General features: G+C 56.4%; 12 protein-coding genes across 12 annotated transcripts; 7 read left to right on the plus strand and 5 right to left on the minus strand.

Moving 5' to 3' along the window:
* Positions 1 to 208: 208 nt before the first annotated feature.
* Positions 209 to 1,843, minus strand: J7T54_003307 (Choline oxidase-like protein; the record flags this gene model as incomplete). The annotated part of the gene is made up of 1 exon (XM_051509596.1): positions 209 to 1,843. One exon carries the CDS (start codon positions 1,841 to 1,843, stop codon positions 209 to 211), a length of 1,635 nt encoding a protein of 544 aa, XP_051359413.1.
* Positions 1,844 to 3,084: 1,241 nt separating this feature from the next.
* Positions 3,085 to 4,602, plus strand: J7T54_003308 (NAD/NADP-dependent betaine aldehyde dehydrogenase-like protein; the record flags this gene model as incomplete). The annotated part of the gene is made up of 1 exon (XM_051509597.1): positions 3,085 to 4,602. One exon carries the CDS (start codon positions 3,085 to 3,087, stop codon positions 4,600 to 4,602), a length of 1,518 nt encoding a protein of 505 aa, XP_051359414.1.
* A 730-nt stretch (positions 4,603 to 5,332) lies between these two features.
* Positions 5,333 to 7,120, plus strand: J7T54_003309 (uncharacterized protein; the record flags this gene model as incomplete). Its single annotated transcript, XM_051509598.1, has 2 exons — positions 5,333 to 5,798; positions 5,853 to 7,120. 2 exons carry the CDS (start codon positions 5,333 to 5,335, stop codon positions 7,118 to 7,120), a joined length of 1,734 nt encoding a protein of 577 aa, XP_051359415.1.
* Positions 7,121 to 7,834: 714 nt separating this feature from the next.
* On the plus strand, positions 7,835 to 8,883 carry J7T54_003310 (uncharacterized protein; the record flags this gene model as incomplete). The annotated part of the gene is made up of 2 exons (XM_051509599.1): positions 7,835 to 7,972; positions 8,029 to 8,883. 2 exons carry the CDS (start codon positions 7,835 to 7,837, stop codon positions 8,881 to 8,883), a joined length of 993 nt encoding a protein of 330 aa, XP_051359416.1.
* Positions 8,884 to 9,148: 265 nt separating this feature from the next.
* J7T54_003311 (fungal specific transcription factor domain-containing protein) lies at positions 9,149 to 11,701 on the minus strand (the record flags this gene model as incomplete). Its single annotated transcript, XM_051509600.1, has 5 exons — positions 9,149 to 9,908; positions 9,970 to 10,304; positions 10,358 to 11,351; positions 11,413 to 11,513; positions 11,570 to 11,701. 5 exons carry the CDS (start codon positions 11,699 to 11,701, stop codon positions 9,149 to 9,151), a joined length of 2,322 nt encoding a protein of 773 aa, XP_051359417.1.
* A 667-nt stretch (positions 11,702 to 12,368) lies between these two features.
* Positions 12,369 to 14,391, plus strand: J7T54_003312 (uncharacterized protein; the record flags this gene model as incomplete). Its single annotated transcript, XM_051509601.1, has 6 exons — positions 12,369 to 12,550; positions 12,603 to 12,687; positions 12,739 to 12,839; positions 12,887 to 12,973; positions 13,026 to 13,185; positions 13,237 to 14,391. 6 exons carry the CDS (start codon positions 12,369 to 12,371, stop codon positions 14,389 to 14,391), a joined length of 1,770 nt encoding a protein of 589 aa, XP_051359418.1.
* Positions 14,392 to 14,985: 594 nt separating this feature from the next.
* J7T54_003313 (uncharacterized protein) lies at positions 14,986 to 16,410 on the plus strand (the record flags this gene model as incomplete). Its single annotated transcript, XM_051509602.1, has 3 exons — positions 14,986 to 15,235; positions 15,291 to 16,189; positions 16,240 to 16,410. The coding sequence occupies 3 exons, from the start codon at positions 14,986 to 14,988 to the stop codon at positions 16,408 to 16,410; spliced, it is 1,320 nt and encodes a 439-aa protein (XP_051359419.1).
* Positions 16,411 to 16,478: 68 nt separating this feature from the next.
* J7T54_003314 (Acetyltransferase (isoleucine patch superfamily)) lies at positions 16,479 to 17,195 on the minus strand (the record flags this gene model as incomplete). Its single annotated transcript, XM_051509603.1, has 2 exons — positions 16,479 to 17,040; positions 17,095 to 17,195. The coding sequence occupies 2 exons, from the start codon at positions 17,193 to 17,195 to the stop codon at positions 16,479 to 16,481; spliced, it is 663 nt and encodes a 220-aa protein (XP_051359420.1).
* Positions 17,196 to 17,654: 459 nt separating this feature from the next.
* On the minus strand, positions 17,655 to 18,773 carry J7T54_003315 (uncharacterized protein; the record flags this gene model as incomplete). Its single annotated transcript, XM_051509605.1, has 4 exons — positions 17,655 to 17,705; positions 17,763 to 18,399; positions 18,447 to 18,583; positions 18,633 to 18,773. 4 exons carry the CDS (start codon positions 18,771 to 18,773, stop codon positions 17,655 to 17,657), a joined length of 966 nt encoding a protein of 321 aa, XP_051359421.1.
* A 1,451-nt stretch (positions 18,774 to 20,224) lies between these two features.
* On the minus strand, positions 20,225 to 21,995 carry J7T54_003316 (parallel beta-helix repeat protein; the record flags this gene model as incomplete). Its single annotated transcript, XM_051509606.1, has 2 exons — positions 20,225 to 20,519; positions 20,989 to 21,995. 2 exons carry the CDS (start codon positions 21,993 to 21,995, stop codon positions 20,225 to 20,227), a joined length of 1,302 nt encoding a protein of 433 aa, XP_051359422.1.
* Positions 21,996 to 22,939: 944 nt separating this feature from the next.
* On the plus strand, positions 22,940 to 23,568 carry J7T54_003317 (carbonic anhydrase; the record flags this gene model as incomplete). Its single annotated transcript, XM_051509607.1, has 3 exons — positions 22,940 to 23,031; positions 23,115 to 23,292; positions 23,341 to 23,568. 3 exons carry the CDS (start codon positions 22,940 to 22,942, stop codon positions 23,566 to 23,568), a joined length of 498 nt encoding a protein of 165 aa, XP_051359423.1.
* A 796-nt stretch (positions 23,569 to 24,364) lies between these two features.
* J7T54_003318 (Molybdenum cofactor sulfurase) lies at positions 24,365 to 25,777 on the plus strand (the record flags this gene model as incomplete). Its single annotated transcript, XM_051509608.1, has 1 exon — positions 24,365 to 25,777. One exon carries the CDS (start codon positions 24,365 to 24,367, stop codon positions 25,775 to 25,777), a length of 1,413 nt encoding a protein of 470 aa, XP_051359424.1.
* Between the last annotated feature and the right edge of the window lie 160 nt (positions 25,778 to 25,937).

A 25,937-nucleotide genomic window follows, 5' to 3' on the forward strand; every position in this document is an offset into this window, starting at 1 on the left:
CCACTCTCTCGTCAACAGCAGACTCTTCATCTCCTTCACTCACGAAAAAGGCCTCGTACAGTTCATATCATGTCATTTCATTCTATGGATATCCCGGGTGTGACTCTTAAAAGTACAAGCATTCATTCGCCATGAGAGAGAGCGCCAAATAAAAGGGAAAAAAGAAAAGGAAACGCCAATCCGGCTTGCGACGGCCAGCGGAGCTCGCTTACAGCCTGGGCTTGGTGTCGGGCTTCCAGCCCTCCTCCATGGCGATGAGCTCGGCCGCGCGCTCGCCAATGGCCAGCACGGTCACCATGGGGTTGATGCTGGGCATGTCGGGGAAGACGCCGGCGTCGGCGATGCGCAGGCCGCCAATGCCCCGGACCTTGAGCTTGGGGTCGACGACGGCCGCGTCGTCGTTGGCGGCGCCCATCTTGGTCGTGCCGGCCGGGTGGTAGACGGTGTGCGCGACGCGGCGGGCGTACTCGCTAATCTCCTCGTCCGTCTGCACCTTGGGGCCCGGCGCCACCTCCTTGTCGAGCCAGTCGGCAAAGGGGGCCTGCTGCGCAATCTTGCGCGCGGCCTTGATGCCGGCCACAAACGTCGCCGCGTCGTAGCCCTCGGGGTCGGTGAAGTAGCGGAAGTCGAGCGCCGGCTTGACGGCCGGGTCGTTGGACGTGAGGTAGATGCGCCCGCGCGACCGGGGGCGGGGGATGTTGGGCGTCATGCAAAAGGCGTAGCGCTGCTTGACCTCGGGGTAGCCGAGACGGCCCGTGTTGAGGGTGAAGGGGATCTGGTAGCAGTGCATCATAATGTCGGCGGCCTCGCCATCGTTGCCGGCCGCGTCCTTGATCTCGCGGCGCAGGAAGACGCCCGCGTCCGAGTCCATGGTCGTCTGGTTCTCGGGCACCGGCTTGTTGAGCTGCCACATGATGATGGTCTCGGGGTGGTCCAGCAGGTTCTCACCCACGCCGGGCAGGTCCTTGACGACGGGGATGCCGAGCGCCTCGAGCTGCTTGCGGGGGCCGATGCCCGAGTGGAGCAGCAGGCGGGGCGTGTCGACGGCGCCGGCGCTGAGGATGATCTCCTTCTTGGCCGAGAGGTGCAGCTTCTGGCCCGACTTGAGCGTCACGTCGATGCCCGAGGCCACGTCGTTCTCGACATGCAGCTTGGAGACGTGCGCCTCGGTGAGGACGGTCAGGTTGGGTCGACGCTCCTCGCCCTTGAGGATGGGGTGGATGTAGGCGACCGACGCGCTGCTGCGGTGGCCGTTGTCCGGGTTGTACGAGACGGAGAAGAAGCCGACGCCCTGGTTGAGCTGGCCCTTGTCCGCAATCTGCTTGTTGAAGTCGGGGATGACGGGGATGCTCAGGGCCTCGGACGTGGACAGCACCCAGTCCTTGCAGAGCTGGTTGCGGTGGCGCGCGTGCACCGGCTGGATGGTGTTGCGCAGGTTGTCCACGAGGCGCATCAGCGTCTCAAAGTCCCAGCCCTCGCACCCGTTGGCGACCCAGCGGTCGAGGTCGTGGCGGAAGGGGCGGAAGGAGATGAGTGTGTTGTGCGAGGAGCAGCCGCCGAGGACCTTGGCACGCGAGTGGCGGATATGGCTGTTACCCATGGGCTGCTCGGTGGTGCCGTAGTCGTAGTCGAGGTCGCCGCCCAGCAGCGTCAACCACTGGCGCAGGTCGAGCACGTTGCCCAGGTCGAGGTCAGAGGGGCCCGCCTCAATCATGAGCACCTTCTTCTCGGGCAGGTAGGACGACAGGCGCGAGGCCATGACACAGCCAGCGGTGCCGCCGCCGACAATGATGTAGTCGTAGGCATTGGCGGCGTTGGCCGGGAGAGAGTGGACGGAGGCCATTGTGGGCGGGTTGCTAGGTAGGCAGGCTGGTCCTTTCCGTTGGGCTCGAGGCGAGGCTGGTTGTGATGTCGCGCGGGGTGAGGATCAGCAGTGATGCTGGTGTTTGGGGGGAGAGAGGGAGAGGAGGGTGAGGGATGGATGGGAGTGCTGGAAAAGATAGAAACCGAGACAAGCAGTTAGCCTCGTGATGTTTATCAAGGTGGAGTCTTGGCGAAGAGATTTCGCCATGGCCTGATGGCCAGGACCATCGACCTCTCAGCTCTCACCGACAAGGAATGAGAGCACCCGTCCATCCCTCTGTCGAAGCTTTGCCGCCCACCCATGATCGGCTTCGGCGAGGACGACTTTCTGCGAGGATCGCCATACACTGTACGGCGGGCTAGGGCGGATCCTGCTGGAGGAATTGGCGTCTCTGGTTGGATGTCGCGCGGTGGAGGCACAGGGACGATGGTGAGGGCGTCAAACTCTATACTGTGCGCGAGTCAGACGGAAGCGCAGACGCGGGCGGGCGGTGAGAGGCTGCAGAACTGTGTGGGCGAGGGGGTCACGCACGGCCCGACTCGACTTGTGAGGCTTAGCTGCCGCTTTGGGACTGATCCCACTGGCGGCAGAAATTTTTCTCGACCCGTTCCACGCGTGTCAGCGTGATGGATGCAGAGGAGCGCCGTTTGTTCTGCTACTGTCTTCTTCTCTCCACTGGCTACTGTACGGCAGCGGAGCTCCTCGCCATGCACCCAGCGGCATTTGTCGATGGCCGCCGTTAGGGTTTGCATCTGTCAACGCCCACGTTTCTATCTGCATTCATCTGCCCCTCTTTGCACCGTGTCAAAACAGTGTGTTTCAGCCTCACCGCCTGCAGTTTCCGGCCTTTCCGTGACGTATGTACGGATACGTAAAGTAAAGTACGTACAGAGAGAGAGCATGCAGGCAGAGAGAATTCGCGACGTCGTGCAGCAGCAACGCCTCGTTAGGGAGGCCAGAGCTTATCGCGGTCCATACCGAGGTGAAAAGTTCTGAACGGAGACAGTGGCCTGATCGTAGCAAGAGCCCAAGGTCCTCCTCCACACCAACGAGAAACATCAACATCAGTGACGCCGACGACGTACATGAGCACCATTCCCTTATCGCGGCAACTACCACAGCGCCTGGTCACCCTCTGGTACACGACATTTCCACGGCCGGGAACTAACAGACAACCCATCATCCCCAGGCAGACACGATCATTCACGACCGCAGACGACATGACTTTCGCCAAAGAAATTCACACCTTTCACTCGGGCAAGGCCCAGCCCACAACCTCGGACCCCTCCAAGACCTTCCCGTCCATCGATCCCGCGACCAACAAGCCTCTTGCGACCATTTACACCACAACGCCCTCGCAGCTCAATGCCGCCGTAGAATCGGCCACCAAGGCGTTCAAGCAATGGAGCCAGACCCCCGCCCCCCAGCGCTCCGCCATCCTCCTCAGAGCCGCGAGCATCCTTCGGCGGCGCAATGACGAGCTCGCCCTGACCGAGACGCTCGACACCGGCAAGGCCCTGGGGGAGACCAAGACGGTCGATGTCATCACCGGTGTCGACGTCTTGGAGTACTACGCGCACTTTATCGCCGGCTCGCAGCCCGGGGACCACACTACCCTCCGCCCAGACGCCTACGTGCTCACCCACCACGAGCCACTGGGCGTCTGCGCCGGCATCGGCGCCTGGAACTACCCCATCCAGATCGCCCTCTGGAAGTCGGCGCCCTGCCTGGCGGCCGGAAACACCATGGTGTACAAGCCCAGCGAAGTGACGCCCCTCCACGCCAACACGCTGGCCGAGATCTACATTGAGGCCGGTGTGCCCCCTGGCGTGTTCAACGTGGTCTACGGCGACGGGCCCGCCGTCGGTGCCCCCCTCGTCGCGCACGAGGGCATCGCCAAGGTCTCCTTCACCGGCCAGGTCAGCACCGGCAGCAAGGTGGCGAGCGAGGCGGCCAAGGGCATGAAGGGCGTCACGATGGAGCTGGGCGGCAAGAGCCCGCTCGTGGTGCTGCCGGACGCCGACGTCGACGAGGCTGCCGATGTGGCCATGGTGGCCAACTTCTTCTCGACCGGACAGGTGTGCACAAACGGCACGCGCGTCTTCGTCCCCGACACCCTGCTCAAGGACGTCGAGGCGGCCGTTGCCCGGCGGTGCCGCGAGGGCGTCCGCATGGGCATGCCGCAGGTGGAGAGCACCAACTTTGGCCCCATGGTGAGCGCCGCGCAGCGGGACAAGGTGGACATGTACATTGAGCACGGCAAGACGCAGGACAGGGCGCGCGTCGTGTACGACGGCGCGTCCGACGCGCAGAAGAAGCAGCCCACCGAGGAGGGCTACTGGGTGCCGCCCGTCGTCTTCTCCGACTGCACGGACGACATGCGCATCGTGCGCGAGGAGATCTTTGGTCCCGTCATGTGCATCCTGCCGTACGCCACCAAGGGCGACTACCTACCGGCCCTTATCGCGCGCGCCAACGACACGCCCATGGGCCTCGCGGCGGGTGTCGTCTCACCCGACCTGGGCATGGCGCAGGACGTGGTGTGCCAGCTCGACGCGGGCATCACCTGGATCAACACCTGGGGCGAGTCGCCGGCAGAGATGCCCGTCGGCGGTTGGAAGATGAGCGGCGTAGGTCTGGAGAATGGACCCGAGGGCATCAGGGCGTACATGAGGACCAAGAGCACGCTGGTGCAGCTGGGGAGGGGTGCCTGCAAGGGCGTATTTGCCAAATTGTAGGGCGATCTATGTGGAAGCTAGTCATGATTTTGAGATATCAAGCGAAATGAAAGTTTAGAACTGATCCATGGTGGAGGCTCTTGAGTTCCTCACCGACGAACCACAAGATAAGTGAGCCTACCCTGCGTCAGTGCTGCCAAGTCAGGTCTCGCCACTATCTACAGCATTGCGTGCCGCCATTCCTTTCATTCCTTGTTCGGAATTCAGCGAATTCAACTTCTCAACTCTTCCAGCGAATCCATCCATCCATCTGTCGGGCCAAAACGAGCCGACCATCCTTGAAGCCAAAAGCCAATCATAGATGCCATATCTGATCAACGCCTTATCCACCCAGCGGGTCCCCCTAGTACGTACGTACTCTTTGCCCCTTGGGTACCGCGTCACGGTTCAGCCATCCCGACTCACACAAATCTGCAATAATGGTAGATCCTCCCGATGTGCCGACCTAGAATGGGGGCCTCCTCGTCGACAGTACTGGCCGCACTCCGTACTCCGTGGGCAACAACTTGCCGACCCGAAGAAGATGGAGCTCAGGATAATCGGGCCTTCGGACAAGATCTGTCCAACGAACAGAGCCCACCCAGCTTGACTGACAGAAAGCCTCGCATTCGTTCCGTCACTCGCTGGATGTCGTGGGCTTGCTCAAACTCCAATGTCTTCAAGTATATGCAATCACCAAGACGACACTGTCAAGCTGACGACCAAGACCCAGCCCTCGACGACAAACACAATGCCGGAAAAGACGGAGAACATGGACAATAGCGACGCCGAGAGTATAGGCGGGCAGCGCAACGAGTTATCCCAAAAGAGGCTGCTCATCTCCATCGCGGCTCTCTCAGTCTGCCTGTTCGTCTCCTTTGTCGACCAGACCAGCGTCTCGACAGCAACGCCCGCGATCGCGGGCGAGCTCAACACCGGCACTTCGACATCGTGGGTGGGCGCTTCGTTCCTGATAGCCTCGACCGCTTTCCAGCTCATCAACGGGCGGCTGTCCGACATCTTTGGGCGCAAGAACCTGCTGCTCATCTGCCTCTTCCTCATGGCCGCGGGCGACTTGGCCTGCGGCTTCTCCCAGTCCGCAGAGCAGCTGTTCGCGTTCCGTTCCATTGCTGGTATTGGCGGAGGCGGCATCAACAGCCTGGTCATGATCATTGTCAGCGACATCACCACCTTGGCGAATCGAGGCAAATACCAAGGTGCGTCTCTCAAGGACAAGTTGGTGATCCAAGTGAGCTAACAGGTGCATGAAGGCATGCTAGGTGCCATCATCGCCCTTGCCAATGGCATTGGCCCCTTTCTTGGCGGCGCCGTCGTTGACTCGTCCACATGGCGCTGGGTATTCTGGATGATCCCCCTGATCACGGCACCGACCACTGCTGTCATCTGGTTCTATCTGCCACTGAAACACCGATCGGGGGACTATGTTGCCAAGATGAGGCGGATCGACTACGGGGGCATTCTTCTCAACCTGGCATCCACGCTTCTGCTTCTCGTGCCTTTGTCGGGGGGCGGTGTCACATATGCCTGGGCATCGCCGTTTGTCGTTTCCACCCTGGCGCTGGGGGCCGTGCTCTTTGTCCTGTTCGTGCTGTACGAATGGAAGCTCGCCAAGCTGCCCATCATGCCACTGCGACTGTACCAGGCCCCTCACTGCTCTGCGTTGTACGCCCAGACGTTCCTCACCGGGCTGGCGTACTTTGGCAACTTCTTCTACCTACCAATCTACTTCCAGTCGATACTGCAATACTCGGCTTTGGAGTCAGGGGCTCTGATCCTCCCCGTCGTCATCACCACGTCGGCCACTTCGATACTGTCGGGCCTGTACATGGCCCGAATGCACAGGTACATGCACTGTATCCTCGTCGGCTTTATGCTGTGGACGCTGGGGAACGGCTTGACGCTCATGTTTGACCGCGACACCAAGATTGGACCTCTGATTGGGATTTTGATCGTCGAAGGCGCCGGCATTGGACTGACGCTGCAGCCTACGCTCGTCGGCATGTACGCCAACGGACGCAGCGAGGACCGCGCCGTGACGACCGGCCTGCGCAACTTTATACGCACCATTGGCGGTGCGTTTGGACTGGTCATCTCGGGTGTCCTGCTCTCCAACACGCTCAGCAAGGACCTGGCCGGCAGTCCCTTGATGTCGGCTGACTTTATCGCCGAGTTGACGTCGTCGACTTATGCGCTCGATCAGCTTGACATTGCGACGGAGGAGAAGGATCGCATCTTGGATGTGTACATGTCAGGGTTGCACCGCATCTTTATCTTTTACACGTGTTGCTCGGGACTGAGTATCCTGTTGACAGCCTTGGTGGGCAACACGACACTCAAGCCACCGGCGGAAGAGAAGCCTTCGGTGACGGAGTCCTCGGAGCAGCAATCTGATTCTAACGTAGGCTCGCTTGGCGACCAAGATCCCGAGAAGGGAACTGGTGTGGTGGATGAGGCTGCTATAGGCACGAGAGACGGCGATGGGGGAAACGAGCGTCAAGGTGGTGGGCCGACCACATAATCGTGAGAAAATGGCAGTGAGAATACAAATCATGAGGCCACCACGTGTATACGCATGACGATCGCATCAAGTGTCTCTCCCTTCAGAAGTTACTGATTGCGTAGTACTCCATGCTGGATAGAGAACACAACTGGACCATCCTGGCCTACACGGTGCCTCTCATTCAGGCCTGCTTCTCCGTGCTCACAGAGATTCGACGGCTAGTCTAATCAGAATCCAGGGACGGGAGCGAGTTCGGACCCTCCAGTCCACAAACCGACTCGTGCTGCGAGCCTTATCGCGCATCGCATGACGGGGCGTTTCTCTCCGACCGACCATGGGCACGATTGTGCCCACAATTGACATGGTCGGAGGTTGGAGCTGCCCCTCAATTGCCCCTCGTTGATTGATTCGGACCCCTGGAGTTGGCGATACCCTCCAATTCCTTATCGCACGTTTGTTGGAGATGACCGGTTGCGAATGGCACATCAGACATCCACATCACTCACGTCGGGTCCAACACCGCGCGAAATCGGCATCATGTTGGCCGCGATAAGAGCATCTGGCTGCTTGTGCGGCTGCGATGCGCCGATCTGCATGTCGATATAACAGCATCATCTCAGCACCGAGCGGCCACTCCCTCCCTGTTGGTACTTGGAACATCTTGCTCTGCTGCCCATACCCTCCCTCTATACCAATTCGTACAGCATCGTGCGAGCTCTCTCCGTCTTCAACATGCCCGAGTCGTACCACCCCCATCCTGATTATGGCTTCGCCCGCGACTTCAAGGGCTACGGCGAGAAAGGTCTCCAAGGCTTAAAGTGGCCGAACAATGCAAAGATTGCCGTGTCCTTTGTCATCAACTACGAGGAGGTACGCAACTTGGGCTCAGCACTATCCATCTTCACCACTGACAAGACGATCTCTAGGGTGGCGAGCGATCTGTACTGGAAGGTGACGGTGTCGACGAGCTTGTCCTGCGCGAGAGTCCCTCCTCACAACACCGCGTCAACGAGCGCAACTACAATGTCGAGTCTGAATTCGAGTACGGATCACGCGTCGGCTTCTGGCGTCTATTCAAGATGTTCAACGACCACAAGATGAAGTTCACCCTCTACGGCGTGGCCTCGGCCGTCGAGAAGCAGCCCGAGGTGGCCACCCGCTGCGTCGACGAGGGCCACGACGTCGCCTCGCACGCGTACCGCTGGCTCGACCACCACGACTGGTCCGTCGACAAGGAGAAGGAGTACATCCGCAAGGGCATCACCAGCCTCAAGAACCTGACCGGCTACGCGCCAAAGGGGTGGTACTACGGACGTCCCTCGCCCCACAGCCGCACGCTCATCCCCCAGGTGTACGAGGAGATGGGCGAGGAGCTCATCTGGGCGAGCGACACGTATGCCGACGAGATCCCCTACTGGACCGACCTGCCCCTCGAGCGCGAGAAGAAGGACCCCAAGGGCTGCCTCATGCTGCCCTACAGCTACGATTGCAACGATTTCAAGTTTCATTGCCAAGGCACGGGCTTCCGCGACCCGCAAGGGTTCTTCACACACCTGAAGAACGCGTTTGATGTCTTGTACGAGGACGGCGAGAATGGCCAGCCCAAGACAATGACCATTGGTCTCCACTGCAGGATTGTCGGCCGCCCTGGTCGGTTCAAGGCGTTGAGGGACTTTGTCGAGTACATTGAGAAGAAGGAGGGTGTCTGGGTGGCTACCAGGACTGAGATTGCGCTTGCGTTCCGGGAACAGTTTCCTTACAAGAAGGGCCAGCTAGCATGAGCATATAGAAGTAATCGAATTTCACACTATATATAGCAAGGACATGTGTGAATCCACTTGTAAAGTGTCAAGAGCGGCGAATGCAGACCTCACCTGACTGTAGGATCCCTTGAACTCATCAGGCCTTCTTCACGTACCTGGCCTAGTCCGATTGATATGTACTAGCGAGGACTCTTAGCGAGGACTCTACACGAGCCTACAGTCAACCTTTTTTTGCCTTTATTACATGATCGATGGAATTGAGACTGCTGGCTCTCTCTATCTTCTATCTAAGACCCTGCACTCCCCCAAAGTCCCATCCGGAGGCATCCATCGGGTCATAATGCTGCCCATCATCCATCGCCTGCATCCCAGTCATGTCAAAGTGCTGGCCATACGCTGCACTCATGCCGTCAATTTGCGCCCCTTCATCTTTGCCGTCCCCAAGCATTTCGTTCCACATGCGCCATCCCTGCCAGCCGCCAGGAGCCTCATCGTCCACCTCCATAAAAGCTTCCTTGACAGCATCTGATACCATCTCACTCATCGAATGCTCCATTGTCTGAGTTGGCTGGCTCTCAGGCGGAGGGGCCCGCTGAGCGGCACCGGCTGTATCACCCTGCCGTGACTTGCGCGCCGACGGCCGTTGCAGATCCAGTGGCATGCTCGTGCCCTGCCCGTTCGGGTTCACCAGTGTCTTGAACAGACTGCCAGACAAGGCGTCGAATATGTCGCGGTACTTGACGGCACCAGCCCACTTTTCGCCAAAGATCGTCAAGCTCTGAGAGCAAGCTTGTGTCGCCTCGAACACATCGTACCCGAACAAGTCGCGGTTCCTCCACGTGCAGTACACAAGGGTGAGGCCTGCGACGAAGCAGCTATGAAGGGAGATCATTGTGTAGCTCAGGGTCTTTTGTTGGTTCAGTCGCTTGTACGCTATGCAGACGCTCGCAGCGGAGTGGGCGGCTGTGGCGAACCGATGGTCGGAAGGGTCGAGAGTTGGTAGGAGGATGGTGAGAAGGGCCAGTATTGACTTGTGGTATTGCCTGCGGAACAAACATTATTACAACCACGATTATAGGTCAAGGTCTCGATAAGAGGACTTACAGGCTGTAGAAGTCGTGGGAATCGTGGTTGGCGCTCTCTGGATCGTACATCCAGGTGATCTTCTTTCTGTCCTTGGGTGGTTGAGGTACCGTTTCAAGCCAGTGATCCAAGTCTTGCCGCATGCTGACCATCTTTTGATCCAGCTTCTGTCTCTCGTCGGGGGGTCCGGCGAGGACATCCTTATCGACGCGAAACACGGTCCGGTGAATGCGTGACTGGAGTCGGTCGAGCTTGGTGATGTGTATAAAGGGCTCAATATTGGACCACTTGCTTGACGATGCCTCGGCAGGCTCGCTATGAGTGAGGTCCCAAAACTCGACGCTCGTGCTGGGATCCTATGTCGGTCAGACAGGCATTCCCCCAAAAGTCAGAAAAGGGAGGAACTCACCCCGACATTGATGTCACGGTCCGCAATGGCAAAAGCCCTCCCTAGAAGAACACTCGTGCTACGATCCAGGCTGTAGCACGACCAAAAGACCCTGCGCCGTATCTCAAGATCTCGCGCGTTGCAGTGTCGTGAAACAGCCTTCCGCTCACGATGCAGACCCAGCTCTATCGCCAGCGACACGGCGTAGCGCACCTGGCTCCATGCACCGGAGCCGTACGGCGATCGTTGCCCGTGAACAGCGAGTAGCAGGAGGAACTGCACTGTCCCGAGACTGTGCTGCTCAAGAATGTAGTCCATGGGCTCAATGGCGGCTACCAAGTGCCTCTCCGAGTCTACGCCGCATGGGTTCCGCGTCAGTTGCAAGAACCTGGCCGCAATGGCGTAGATGAGATGCATGATACTCCGCTCGATGACAGGCAGCTTGGGCTGGTCGTACTGTTTCTCAAAGAGCGCCGAGTAAACCTTGCGGTCGAGCAGTGGCCAACGCGTGTGAAGGCGGTCAAAGAACGTATCAAACAGAAGCCTTGCCTGCTCGGGATATGGGAAGTCAAACACGCTCTCGATGCCCATCATTGTCGGCGAATGGGCCATGGTGGGTGAAGAGAATGACGGGGGCACCTCCTGGACATACTGGCTGCTCTTGGGGATCGCGCGCCCACCGGACTTCCTGAACAAGGAGGTTTGTATCATGCGTGCAATGGTTGCCCCCGAACTTGAGCCCAGGTAGAACGGCCCCGGTGAGTTGTCCGTCGTGCCCGTTGCGCACAGTGAAAGGTAGGCAACGCCGTCGACGATGGAGTTGCTCTCACCACCCTCCATCTCATCGGACTGCGATCCATGGTGTGAGGGCGGAGACTCTGGGTTCTGCGCCAGGGAACCTTTCCGTCTGGGTGAGGCATCTGTCTTGCTGGACTCATTCTCAAAGTGATCCTCCGCATATGCAGGCAGGCGAGCTTCAAGAAAAGCAATACGCTCCTCGAGTGCGTTGATGTACCTGCAGCTGTCAGACATGTGTCTACTACTGGGTAAGTACTCTGCAGGGCCGCCGTGCGTACAGTGTCTTGCCACCAGGATAGTGTGGACGAATGGCTTTCTCGTAGATGCATTGGTTGCCGGAGCGCTCGCAGGATGAGCAGACGGGCGAGTTACCGTCACACTGTGTTCACGTCAGCCCCTTTGCGTACTTGCATTCTTTGAGCGTTCGCATAGTACTCTTTGCTTCCTCCTCTTGCACCTCTTGCACGCAAGGGCGACTCGGGGCTTGCGAGCCGGCTGTGTTGGCAGCGTCGAGCTCGTGCTCGATCCACCGATACTCTGCGCTGATGATCCCACGTTTTGGGGCATGATTGTTTGTCGGGCCAAAACCTAGCGATCTCCGTCACTCGAATCTGGTCCTCATTCGATGATGTCCCGTGGCGAGGAACCAGGTCACTTGGAGGCGGATGTTGATGTCGCGCCACCAGCCAAGGCTCGCTTCTTTCAAGCGCAAGCCACCTGTCGGAACTTACGTCCCCGAATCATGAAAAATCATTGACTGCGTGCTGCGCTTGCATATCCTGACTCTTACTTGCTGCGATAAGCGCTGTCCGCGTCAGTGCGGTTTGTCGCGCGCGCGGAGACAAGCGGGTCTTATCTCTACCTCTGGAGACGGGGAACGAATGGGGATCTTTTCCCCAACTCCTTTATCTTCAGCACGTCACGCCTTATCAGCAACATGGAACTCAATGTCTGGCATGGCTTGTCGACGCCCGTTGGTGCAATTGACTACCGGCATCTGGATCGCTCAGCCTTGTGTTTGGCTGTCGGGTGCAAAGCAACCGACAACGTGGCGATAACACCTCAGCCGAGAGTGTCTGATGTGAGTATGTATCATCTTGCAAACATCAACTCGGACGAGCTCAGGGTATAATATACAAACAATGCCAATGTCATACAGAAAGCCCGTCAACCCACCATCGTTGCAACTTGAAGCTTGACTTGTCTGAATCGCTCAAAACTCATCATAGACAACATGGCTCGACGAACTCGCATTCCCACGCGGGCAGAGCTGACTGCCCCTTTCCAGTCCAAGGCAGCATTTGTCGACTTTGTGAAGGCGCCTGTCGATAATGAAGGCCATGTCACAGTGGGTGATCCAAAGTGGTCCAACAAGGACTTGGAGCCGACGCCCCCGGAGCATCGCACGTGGACATGGTACGCAAGGTTCTCTCAATGGCTGTTCACGAAGATACTGACTGTCGAAAAGGTTCAATCTTCCCCTGTACTGGTTCTCCAACCAATTCAGCTTAACGGGATGGAACACTGGCTCCTCTCTCGTTGCCGTTGGTCTGGTAAGTGGCTGCCAAAAGGGCCTCTGAAGTAAGCAACTGACGAGGACGCAGACATGGCAACAATCCTTCATCTCGTGTGTCCTTGGCGCCCTCCTGGCCTCCGTGATCGTGGTTTTGATGGCGCGTCCTGGCGTCAAGTACCATATTGGATTGTGAGTACCTGGATACCAGGCAGCAGACCACAGCTAACACCGGGAAGCCCTGTTCTCTGCCGTTCGAGCATGGGAATGTATGGATCGTACTTCTTCATCTTCATTCGCGCCATTGTATGCATCATCTGGTATGGGTATGTCAAAGTCTGCTCCCTGGGGATAAACACGATCTGACGTTGCCTGCAGAATCCAAACCTTTTACGCTGGCTCGATCCTCTCTGTCATGCTTCGATGCATCTTTGGCAGCTCCTGGGAAAACATGGCCAACATGTTGCCCGGCGATGCCGATATTACATCCAAGGTGCTCTTGGCCTTCTTCCTGGCCTGGATCATGGAGTTCCCTTTTGTAAGACCGGCGCTTCTTACGTACTCTTGCGACCTCAACTAACAATGACAGATGTGGATTCATCCTAGACATATCCACTATATTTTCACCGTCAAGGGCTTCACCATGCCCATTGCTGCCTTCGCCATCTTTGGCTGGTGCATGCACCTAGGGGGCGGCCTCTCCTCGATGAAGATGGCGAGCGATGTGGCCGAGACTCTCGCCGACAAGACCCCCCTCGGCTGGATGATCATGAATGGCATTAACGTCATCATGGGTAGCCTCTCGCCCATGTTGGTCAATCAGCCTGACTTGTCCCGCTACTGCGCGAAACCCCGGGATGCGGGTGCCCTGCAGGGTGTCAGTGTCTTCATCTCCTCGGTCCTCGTCTTCTTCCTCGGCCTTGCCTCCACCACGTCCATTCAGAGCATCTGGGGCGAGGCATACTGGAATATCTGGGACCTTCTCGGCTCGATTCTCGACCACTACTGGAACCCTGCCACGCGCGCCGGCGTTTTCTTTGTGGCTCTGGCCTTCTTGCTCGGTGTCTTTGCCACCAACTTTGGCGCCAATTCGATCCCCTTTGGAGCGGATATGACCGGTCTGTTCCCAAAGCTCCTCACCATCCGTCGTGGTCAGATTCTCTGCTCGGTGCTTGGTGTCGCTGTGGTTCCCTGGAAGCTCATGGCGAACGCCAATGCGTTCCTGTCGTTCCTTGGCAGCTACAACATCTTCATGGCACCACTTTGTGCCGTTATCATTTTCGACTATGCCTTCATCCGCAAGGGCAACGTGCACGTTCCGTCCTGTTATGACGGCAGCAAGCACGGCCTCTATTACTTCTGGTCCGGCGTCAACTGGATTGGCGTGATTGCGTGGCTGCTCGGGACGACCATGGGTATTCCGGGCCTCATTGGACAGTACCAGCCGCAGCTCATGAGCGACGCCTCTCGTTACATGTACATGATGGGCTGGATTCTCACATTTGTGACGTCTGCCGTCGTGTACATGGTCGCCTCGCTCCCGATCAAGTCGAGGTGGAGGATCTTCCCGAGTGGTCGCGAGGATGCCCCTTTTACCTGGGAGTGGCTGTCAAACGAAGGCAGGGAAGGTTTCTTTGACGGTGACCGGGAGAACCAGAGTGTTATTTACGCGCCTCCAACTCCTACTGGCACAGACGGCGAGGAGGCCCGATTTGGAGAGAAGGGAGGTGATAAGATGATCTAAGTTAGCGTTCGTCAAGACGAGCAAAATGATTGACTTCAAGGCTTGGGTCTTGGATCTAGCAATTTTATTTAGACGCTTTAATACGACTGTCTTCCCGTTCATGCAATTTAAAACTAGCAGACGCGCGCCGAAACCAACTAGGCCTCGTCATAATTCACTGGAATTACAGAACAAGTTCATGTAGCTATGAGAAGTGCAAGAAGCGAATTCTGAGGACTCCAAAGGACTTCAGTAACGTAAGAAATTCAGGCTCCCAGACAAAAATGACGAGATAAGAGTTGATAGGGACTCTCGCTTCATGTTAACCACTCACGCCTTTCCTTATCGCCGGAATCGGATGCCTTTCTTTGGCAGTTCCGAACAACGTGGGAGGCCGGCTTTCGGCGCTCCTCAGATCCACCTTCGGCGGCGAAACAGCCGACATGGCGGCCATGCCATCCGTCAGCTCCGATAGACGGCCTAGACAATCATAAGGGACCATCAGAGCCTCGACATGCTGCGGGTATATGTTCACATGCATCTGACAGCTCGTTTCACAGATTATCAGCGACAACAATCCACTCACTCACTTCTCGACTATAAAAACTCTTACAAATGGATTTGTACAAATTGACCGCAAGCGAGGTCGTCGCCAGGACCAAGGCGGGGGAACTCACCGTGGAGGACTATGCGCGCTCACTCCTCTCCCGCATCAAAGAGCGTGATGAAGCAGTCAAGGCGTGGGCATATTTAAATCCAGACTATGTGATCGAACAAGCCAAGAAACTGGACCAGGTTGCCCCTGAGGCTCGAGGTCCGCTACATGGCGTCGCTGTTGCTGTCAAGGACGTGATATATACCAAAGGTGAGTCCGCTTCTGGTTCGACTCGCGCTGCGCGAGCCGTACTGATCGACTTCAGATATGCCGACGCAGTTCAACTCTCCTATATATGAGAACGACGCACCGCAAGTAGACGCGGCTTCAATCATCATCCTTCGTCACGCTGGCGCCTTGATCCTAGGCAAGACCACGACCACTGAATTTGCAGCCACAACGACGGGCCCCAAGACATCCAACGCCCATGATCCTAAGAGAACGCCTGGTGGTTCATCTTCCGGATCAGGTGCTGCTGTTGGCGACCTTCAAGCACCCATTGGATTAGGCACGCAAACGGGGGGGAGCACCATCAGACCAGGTTCGTTCAACGGCATCTACGCACTGAAACCAACGTGGAACGCAATCTCTCGCGAGGGACAAAAGATCTACTCGCTCTTGTTCGACACCTTGGGTCTCTATGCACGCAGCGTTGCCGATCTCGAATTATTGGCGGACGTTTTTGAGATCCACGACGACGAGCCAGCGAATTCCTCCTTCCAGATCCAAGGCGCCTCTTTCGCCATCTGCAAAACAATGGCGTGGGATCATGTCGGTGACGGAACTGCAAAAGCAATGGACAAGGCGAAGGCTCTTCTCGAGTCGCACGGCGCTACGGTACAGGAGATTTCACTCCCTGAGCATTTGAAGGACTTGCCAGCGTGGCATGCCACTGTGCTCAACTCAGAAGGCCGTACTGCTTTTCTGCCCGATTATCGCAAGGCCAAGGACAAGCTGGCTCCTTTTCTGCATGCGCACGTCGAGAACACGCATGGCATATCGCGAGCCCAGCAGGTTGGGGCTTGGGACAATATTGCCGCAGCAAGACCCCAGGTCGATAAGCTGCTTGGCCAATATGACGCTGTCATTGTCCCCAGCGTGCCTGATGAGGCACCCACAGGCCTTGAGAGCACCGGTAGTGCAGCATTCAATCTGATCTGGACGGTATGTATAGACCAGGACCGCTTGTTCTGGCCACTAGCTAATATGAGAAGGCTCTGCATACACCAGTCGTCAATGTTCCTGGTTTCCAAGGCGCCAACAAGATGCCCATCGGCCTATCTCTCGTCGGTCCCCGATACCACGACCGCAAGCTGCTTTCTGTGAGTAAGGAGGTGGGCGAGATTTTTGAGGCGGAAGGTGGTTGGACGAGGAAGAATATTTGATACCTGCATGCTGCTTTTCCTACATGCAGGCAGACGTGAACATGATATTTCTCTTTGGCTTTCTCGGTTCATTCCTTCGTCTTCTCCAGTGGTGTCACCTTCTTGACCACCTTGGCCGGTACGCCCAACGCAACGCTCCAGGCGGGAATATCCTTCGACACCACGGCCCCCGCGCCAATGGTGCAGCCCTCGCCAATCGTCACCCCGGGCAAGATGACCACCTGCGCACCAATCCAGCAATCATCCCCAATCGTAATCGGCTTGGCAAATTCGATGTTCTGCCGACGACTCTCGACTTCAGTCTCGTGCGTGGCGGCGATGATAGACACGTTGGGTCCCATGGCCACGCGGTCGCCAATCGTGACAATCGCGCAGTCCAAGATGGTCAGGTTGAAGTTGGCATAGAAGCGCTTGCCAAGGCGGATGTTACATCCGTAATCAATGGAGAAGGGCGACTCGATGATGACCTCGTCGTCGTCAATGTGGCCGATGACCTGCTTCAGCAGGAGGAGGCGCTCTGCTGCGACCTCGTCAAAGGTCTCGACGGCGGGGTAGTGGTTGTTGTAGTTCATGGCCCATCTCCTCGCCTTGAAGCGGACCGCTTGGAGCTCCGGCACGAATGCGTCATATCTGTTGGACAAGTCAGTTCCCAGAGCTTTGGGCGCAGCGTATGACAGGTCTTACAGCATGCCAGAGATCATCTTGTCGTACTCCTCGCCCTTGGGCACATGGTTGAGCTTGGTGGCCTTTTCCAGCTCTTGAGGGTTCTTCTCGGTGGCAGCCATGGCTCCTGTCTACCAATGTCTCGAGATTCTATGCGTCTTATTCTTGAGCGCAGTAAATAGGAAAGACGACGATCATATGATGCCGCGAAAAGACAAGAGCCCCGCGCTCATGATTCGTAAGAGTTTGGAGAATTCCAAAAGAGGAAGTAGTGTCAACTTTTATGGAGTAAGCGGGGCCGGGGTCCAGAGGGTGGGGTTTCTAGCCTCGGACCGACGAAGCGAGGGAAGCTCCGCAAGACTCCGCGGATGTGCCCGAAAAGGGCAACGGATTTATGCAACTATAAGGTGTCCACGTAGATACGCGGTCTCCAAGGCATCTCCCTCGTTCGACGTTTTACAGAAGATGAAAAACGTGTCAATTGAGGTTTACGATTATCTAGACTGATATAACCCTTTCATTTGAGATGAAATGGCCCACAACGGCTGCCGATTCCAACGTGCCAGCAGACGATTGCCCCATTAAAAGAAAAGGTACGCATGCTGCGAGCCCTCGTTCTTGTCCACACATGTCTGGTGCCCCGAGTCAGTCAGCTTGTCAAAGTCTCCTTTCTGTGCAATAGAACTCACAAAGTCCATCCAAGGCACGTTGTTCTGGCCTCTTGAGTTCAACTTTCTCTCCGTCCACACTTTGTTCATCAGCGCTGTCATTCCATAGTGCGGGAAACCGGTGCACGTCTTGATCTCTTCAATGGAAAGATCGACATAGTGCTTTTGGTGCTCTGAAGAAGTGTCGACGCCAGCCATGAAAAGTGGAAAGAGCATACGCTTATAGCAAGGGGATGTTTTGGGGATGTTGGCGCAGGCATCGAGAATTGCCTCTGCTGACTTTCGGATTCGTGTATCGTCGCATGAGATGGTGTATGTATCCGGCCATCGGATGATTCGAAGCAAGCACGCGTGTCGAAATGCTGTTGCTAGATGTGCCCATTCGGGCTCGTTGCTAGGGAAGACCGCCGATTGAGGGTCCCAATTTCGTAGAAACTTCTCGGCGTCGCGGAGCACGACGATAAACTCCTCCGACGGAAGTTTGCCCGCAAGTTCGGCTTTGGCGGCCTCTATAACGGTGCCGATGCAGAAGAAGATGTTTGGAGGGCACCCAAATGTCATGTATAGACCGAAGCTCCAGTTGTCATAAACACAAGCACGAACCTCATGTGGGTATGCCAGCTTCTCTGCGCCACTGAATCCGCGAAGCACATCGAGCCTAGATCGTATTAGACCGTGTTCTTGAACTTTAAGAAAAGCAAGTACCATGAAAGAGTTGCGATAAAGAACAATATGCTAGCCTTTGATGGATGCGACATGTCGACGTTCTTGACCTTTCTCTCACACAGAAACGCCACACCGTCGAGGTGGGCGCCATGTGATGAGACACCGTGCTCACAGACCTGACTCGAGTCTTCAGTGCTAGAAATCATACAGAATTGTCCAACTTACATCGTGAAGCACAAGCAACAGAACAACAGCCAGAACAGCCTCTTCTTCGCACTCGTCCAAGCCTCCAGAGCTCTCTCGGAGTAGCATGCAGCCAAGGTCTCGCAACGCAGCGACACGATGCTGCAGGGCGAGTGCCATCATTGAGCGACCAGTGATCCTTTGTGATGTACAAACGTGACAAGCTGACAACCCGAGTAGAGCATGCAGAACGCCTCCATGTTGCCTCGCGAGCGGTAGGATGTGTTGACGAAAAGGGTTCTCCATGCCTTCGACAGCAATGGCCAGCTCATTGACGACGACGCTGTCAACTGTGATGGTGAGCTCGATCGGAACTTTTGCAATGTTATATGACTTACTGTGGGATACCAGCCACTCGTTCGCGGCCAGAATGGATTCGACGGATGTCGTCTCTCGATCAGCCGCTGGCGCTGCTTGTATTAGGGGCGGTGCGAAATTCCACCAACTCGAATAGGTACTTGATTCTGGTGATGTGACACAGCTTTCATCGCGAGCTTTTTCCAGGTGATTCCCGGTTAACTCGAGTGGTTCTTCTGTTGGCTGCGACAGGCTTGACGAGACAGAACGTGCTCTCACACCGGGATCTGCTCCGCTGTAGTCCCAGAATTTGAATTTGGGAGGATAGCCTTCGCACTGGAGCCCCTTCTCAGTGCATCTTTCACAAACTGGTCGCGTTCTGTCGCACTTGCGACACTTTTTGCGGCAAGTTCCGCACGCAGGATCTTGGCTCTTGGTCAGCGTCATGACTTTCTGGGGAGTGATGACCATTACCTTTGCGCACAGAAGTCGGGCCTTTCATTGTTTCTGATGATGACGTCTCTCGGGTATAAGAAGAGCGAGTGCGCGGCTACTGTTCTGAAACTCTGGTCACGTCGGATTGCAGTCGTCAAGGCGCGGAGTATTGACGTCTTGAAGCGGAAACTCCGTCGGGGGGCCACGTATTTGTCCAATAGCTGCCCTAAACCCAATCGGGCGGGAGTATTCAACTTCCTCCATGTCCACACAGTAGCCTGCGTGTGTCCACTCACACTCCATCACCGGAATTAAACAATAGCGTTATCACGCCACAGCCAGCTCCCAGACCAAGCCGATGCCACAGCAATCATCAGTCTGTGATGTCTGTCATAGGCGGAAGGTGAGTCCATCTCCTCGTTCACTTAAGATCCCCCATACTCATCCATCGATGGCTCAAGATCGAATGCTACGGGTCCCCGCCCCCGTGTGCTCGGTGCAAGCACCATAGCATCTCGTGCACCTTTGACCGCCCTAAGCTGAAGGCGAGCGGTTCACGAAGTACCTGGCTAGAAAGAGTCCGTCGGCAAGATCTATCGCATTGGGCTCGACTAGCACGCAAGACTTGGGCAGACAAATCCTCTCCGACAAACTGCCCAAGGCCCGGGATCTCTGCATTTGTCTGGACAGAACATTGACCTTCCAGTCAGACGAACCGTGGACCATTTTCTTGCACTCTACTGTTCAACATGCTTTTCTAGCATCTCTTCCCTCGTTGAGCCAGCACTCTTCAAGCACACACTACATCTTGCCTACGAAACTTCGGCCACCGGTGCCAAAGCCTATGTATGTGCATTCCTGCTGCTAGCCGCCGCGTCTCCGGCGAGGACAATGCGGCCCCAGCTCCAGTGGCTGGCGATGCCTTCCTCGAAGTTCGCCATGCCGGCCGTGAATCGCTTGTCCCACACGTCCTGGACCTTGAGATTGTCGGTGACCGGGAATGCCTTGAAATTGTCGAAGTACGTTTGCATGTGCGGCAGCGGTCCGGTCCGGCGTTGACCATGGTGGAGTTCCAACGGGAACGGCGGCGCCGCAGCTCGGCTCGGCTTGAAACAAGACTCCGGCGCCAGTGACTGTCTGCACGCTCCTCAACTACAACACAATGCCCCAGGTCAGCCTCGACCAACAAGGTCTCCCCAAGTTGTCTCCCTCGCATACCCTCATTTTTGACCACTCCACTATGTTCAGAGAAAAGATCTTCAGTCCTCTCCCTCTGGCATGTCGATGCTTGCCTGGTTGGTAGGTGGTGCAACTTCCAGGGGGCCACCAAGACGTACCAGAAGCGGGAGCACCTAAAGCGGCACCATAGGGCGTAAGTGATCACACCCATTTCTTTAAGCAAGCCTGCGAAGCGGGCTTACGAGTGTTTACACAAGGAAGCTACGTACGCCTGCGTTATTACGGGCCAAAGGTCTCATGAATGACACACCAGACGGAAACTTTTATGTTTTGAATGAAGCCCTACGACGAAGAAAAGACGATCCCCACTCAGCAAATGTCTTGTCCGCCATTGCCCGACAAGTTCCAGCTAATGTTCTCACCGCACGGGCTCTCCCGAACTGTTGTGCCGTCCACCCTCAGTGTGATGGAAATGTCCCTGGTGTTGGGGAACTCGTCGCGTGCCGAGAGACGAACCTCTCCGCCGCCGGACACAGTCCCGCCAAGGATAGACAGGTTGTAGCAGTTCTCGATGAGGATGGCATTGTTGCCATTGTCAGCCAGATCGACGGTTCCAATCTCCGCGCCGCCGGACTGGGACACGCAGAAGACACCGCGACCGCCACCGCGCGAGACGACACGGTCCACGTAGACGTTGGTGTCGTAGCTGCCGTCGGGCAGCTGGCCGTTGTTGTTGGCGAAGCGGAGTGTAGCGTAGCCGGTACCAGCACCGACGTTGTTGCCCTCGACGTAGCCGACCTGCACATCCGTCGAGGTCTGGATGAGAAGGCCAGACTCGCCGCAGTCGGTGGCGATGACTTCGCCAATGGTAAGACCGTTGATGTTGAATGTCTCCACGGCATGGCTGCCGGCGCCAGTGACGCGGATGCTGTCCATGCTCACGTCCGAGTTGGACGCAGCGTCACGGTCAAAGCGGATGCCAATGCCGCCGCTTAGGTTCAAGACGATTTCGCCGAGATGCAGGTTGCTCGTGCCGTAGAACTGCATGCCGAAATACGGGTTGCCCGTCATGGTGAGATAGGGAATCGAGACATCGGACGTGCCTAGAGAGCGAATGGCTCCACGGGCATTGTTGAAGCCGACATCAAGCGTCCCACAGACCTCAAAGGTCTTGCCGCTGGGAATGTCGATGCTGCTCGCGCCAATGCCACCTGAGGCAAGGACTGACACGCGCTGCCCCGCAGAGACGGAGTCGATGGCAGTCTGGATGGCCAGGCGGTAGTCGGAGCCAGCATAAACCTGGCCGCCGTTGGCGGTGGCCACGTAATTTCCGCTGCTCCCGTCAACAGTCGCTCCCGGGTTGCCAGCGCCGCATTGTGCGCAGGCAGTCGCGGCAAAGGCCAGGAGGTTGGCGAGGAGTGAAATACGAGTCATGGTTCTGGGCAGGGAACTGACAAGTCTGGGGATGGTGTTCAGAGGGGAGCTCTGTACAGAACATTTGCACAACCTCGAGAGATCATGTTTATATATACCCGCGTTGTGGGTTTCGCGAACATTGGAGGAGAGTCTGGATGTCGGAGGGTCAGGTTCCGCCTGGGGAAGAAGGCTAAGATCTGCCCCTTGCATCAACCCTAATTTCTGCATGAAACCCATAATGTCGCATCCCAACTGCCGGCTTCGGTATATCATTGGCGCGGTTTGAAACTTGGGGTCGGATACACACACTCGGATTGATGAAACCTGGGGTTGGCGAGCAGGGGTGAAAGGGAACCCCATGAAACAGGTTTCTCCGATTCGCGATCTCGTCGTAATCATAGCCCGGAAACTTTGAGTTCATGCTTATTCTGACGAGACTACATCATCCCAAGTCTCGATCCAAATGCGGGGATGCGAACTTGACGATATACATGGTCAAAGGGGCTCGCTCGAGACTTGGCCGCGCATAAGACCCACGGCTTGCCGGTCGCGAGAAGGATGGGACATGGTCATTTAGATCGAAATGGAACAGAAGCTCCGAAGATCCACGCTGTCCATCTTCTATCTCATCTACCGAGCAAGGACGATACTCTCAAGACATGTCGCGGGGTAAACCCCTACAAAGACATCGACGTGATGCGCGGCCTAGCAGGTCGTGACGCCATCATGATCCCAAACTACTACTTCCTTCCTCAATCGAACCTACAATATTCAAATCTGTTGCCATTAAAATAGACTAGGCGTGGAGACGATAACGCTGGCGTCAGCACACAACGATTTACGACAGTCTAGCGAGCCTAGAAGCTCACGGGCTACATATAGCTCCTCATTCCAGGATGATTACACAGGAGTTGATAGTAATCCAAACCTTTAATCTTCCTCGATGGTCACTTTTCCACATCATGTCCAACTCCGTAGCCCCAAGGATCGAATCTGCGAACAAGGAGTATGCCTCCAAATTCGAGAAGATCAATATCGGCCCAGCGCCAACACAGTAAGCCGCCTTTGTTTCGCTTCTAATGCCGTGCCCCAGAGTGCCTGTCAGTAGAGTTTCTGACAATTCGCCTATACATATAGTCATGTTCTAGTGTTGACATGCATGGACGCACGACTTGACGTCTTCCGCATGTTGGGTCGCCAGATCGACGAGGCGGATGTCATCTGCAACGGCGGTGGACGCGTTCATGACGCACTGAGATCGATCATCTGCTCGCTGCAGCTTCTGGAGACACGAGAGATTATATTAATTCATCACGTAGGTCCCACGTGATTGCATACACTGTAGTCTCGCTAAAAGGACCAGACTGACTGCGGGTTCACGCATGTCAACGAGGAGGAGCTGCGATCTAAGATTAGGAAGAACATGAACCACGTGGCGGATTATCTGGCATTAATGTCCTTCACTGACGTCAAGCAGAGCGTGCTCGATGATATCCATCTGCTCAAAAATGAGCCCTTGGTGATGAATGTGCCCATCACTGGGTATGTGTATCACACTGAGGTGGAGAAGCTCGGGAGGATTCAACAGTGAATCAATGGGCCACGTAGTCGTTATTTCTCTGCGATACGTAAATATTCCATGAATATACGCTGCAAGTTCATCACGAGCTCTGTTGACCGGGATACGGAGCGTCGAACCCACTTGCAGGGGACGTTTGTTTAACGACGGTTGCATAACGAGTCAATGTTTACCCAAGTGCGATAACTCCAGAGGGGAAGGCACAGCCCAGATGTGGGCTGACACCAGAGTGCAACACATCATGCATGATGCATCTGACCTTGCCAATGCTGCCCGGAGGGCTCGAAGGGGACAGACATACTGCGAGCACCAACAGCGCCGGTGGCCCGTAAGGAAGGTGGGCAAGGGAATGGAAGCACCGCTTTTCAGCATAGGAAATTATACCATTCATTCTCAACTGTTTGGGACTTACTCCGGCACATGTAGGGATCACTTCAACCCTATGGCACAGCTTGCGCGCCCTGGGAAACAATCATCATCAATCGTCCCCATCGAGCGAGAGCCCGGCGTCCTTCCACAATACACGAGCATCTGTGCCCCAATGGACAGCTGACAGCATATCAATATATGCACCATTTTCCGACAGGCCCTGACCGGTCGCTCTCGCTGACCAAACTCCATGTCGGCAACAGCCCAGTCCGGGCAGCCTTGAACACGTCTGACAGTCTGATTCGCTTCAGATTTCGGATACATGCTGCGCAATGCAGCCTGTTCGCCCCTCAGCAGCCGCCTTGAAGCAGTACATATAGAGAGTACGGCTTCAAATGGAACCGGGCGTGTCGCTCGTTCGGGCTCGTCGGGCAAGATAATGATGGATGCGCACGCTGTCCAGCGCGATCCCGACTATGGCATGTCGCACATTACCAGTCTTCGCGAAACCGAGTATCCATATCTTGACCACCGGAAACACACATACCTCGACTATACAGGCGCGAGTCTGCCCTCCATCACCCAGGTGGAAGCGCACCATGCCCGGTTGGCGAGCACAGTAGCGGGCAATCCTCACTCTGTCAGCCCAGCCTCGGGCACGTCCACGGACCTCGTCGACGAGACGAGGCGTCGCATCCTCCTCTTCCTCCACGCCGCGCCAGAGGAGTATACCGTCATATTCACGGCGAATGCGACGGCAGCGGCGAAACTCGTCGGCGAAGCATACCCCTTTGACAAGAGGACAAGGCTGGTCTTGACGGCCGATAACCACAACTCCATCAATGGCCTCCGTCAGTATGCGCGACAGGCCGGCGCAGACGTGGCGTACGTCCCCATCGCGGACGCCGACAGCTTGCGAATATCCACGTCTGAGGTTGGACAGGCCCTTCCAAAACTCAACACCCCCATGAGGGAGACCTGCTCGTTCTTGCGTCCACGTCGCCGTCCCCGAACCGGTCTCTTCGCGTACCCTGCCCAGAGCAACTTCAGCGGCGTCCAACACCCTTTGTCGTGGGTCTCGTTAGCCCAGTCGCGGGGATACAAAGTCCTGCTCGACGCAGCCGCCTACCTGCCCACCACTCCTCTCGACCTGTCACGGTGCAAGCCCGACTTTGTGATCCTGAGTTGGTACAAAGTCTTCGGCTTCCCTACGGGTGTGGGATGCCTGATCGCGAGGCACGATACCCTGACCACACTCGAGAGACCGTGGTTCTCAGGCGGCGCCGTGGACATGGTAACAGTAGGGCGCGAGTGGCATCGAATGGCCGACGGCAGTCAAGCGTGGGAAGATGGCACGCTGAACTTCCTCGCTATCCCTGATGTCCACGTCGGACTGAACATTCTCGTCCACACGGTAGGGTACGACCCTTTGCGCAAAAGGCTTCGACTGTTAACGAGGTGGTGCATCGACGCTCTGGACTCGCTGCAGCACGGATCGGGCCACGGGGTTTGTCGTATATATGGCCCACGAGACGTAGAAGCGCGGGGAGGCACGATTGCGTTCAACGTGCAAGATGTCGCGGGTGTTCTGGTGGACGAGTACTTGGTCGCCCGGGACGCGGCGGCAAACAACATCTCCATCCGCGCCGGCTGTTTCTGCAATCCTGGCGTTGGCGAGACCGTCAGCAGGGCGAGTAAGCAGGTCTTACGCTCGTTCGCGCAGGAACGAGAGAAAGATCGCGGTGGCATGGGAGCCGTCCGCATCTCCCTTGGCATCGCCTCGACAGTCGGGGATGTCGAAACCTTTGTTAGATTCATTGAGGATACGTACAAAGACAGGAAGCTCGGGTAGGCGAGATTGCAAGTATAAAGGTTTCAAAATTGTCAATATCGCTATGTGTTCGTGTGTGCCAGTTGACGTTTGTGCCCAGTCTTCCCGAACCACCCATCCAAGCTCAAAACAAAGTAACAACGCCGTCCTCATGAGTCCATTTCTACATCGTATTTGTGAC

This window comes from Emericellopsis cladophorae (genome assembly GCF_022114955.1).
Source record: "Emericellopsis cladophorae strain MUM 19.33 chromosome Unknown NODE_65_length_118322_cov_117_509586, whole genome shotgun sequence".
In the NCBI taxonomy this organism is placed as follows: Eukaryota; Fungi; Ascomycota; class Sordariomycetes; order Hypocreales; family Bionectriaceae; genus Emericellopsis; species Emericellopsis cladophorae.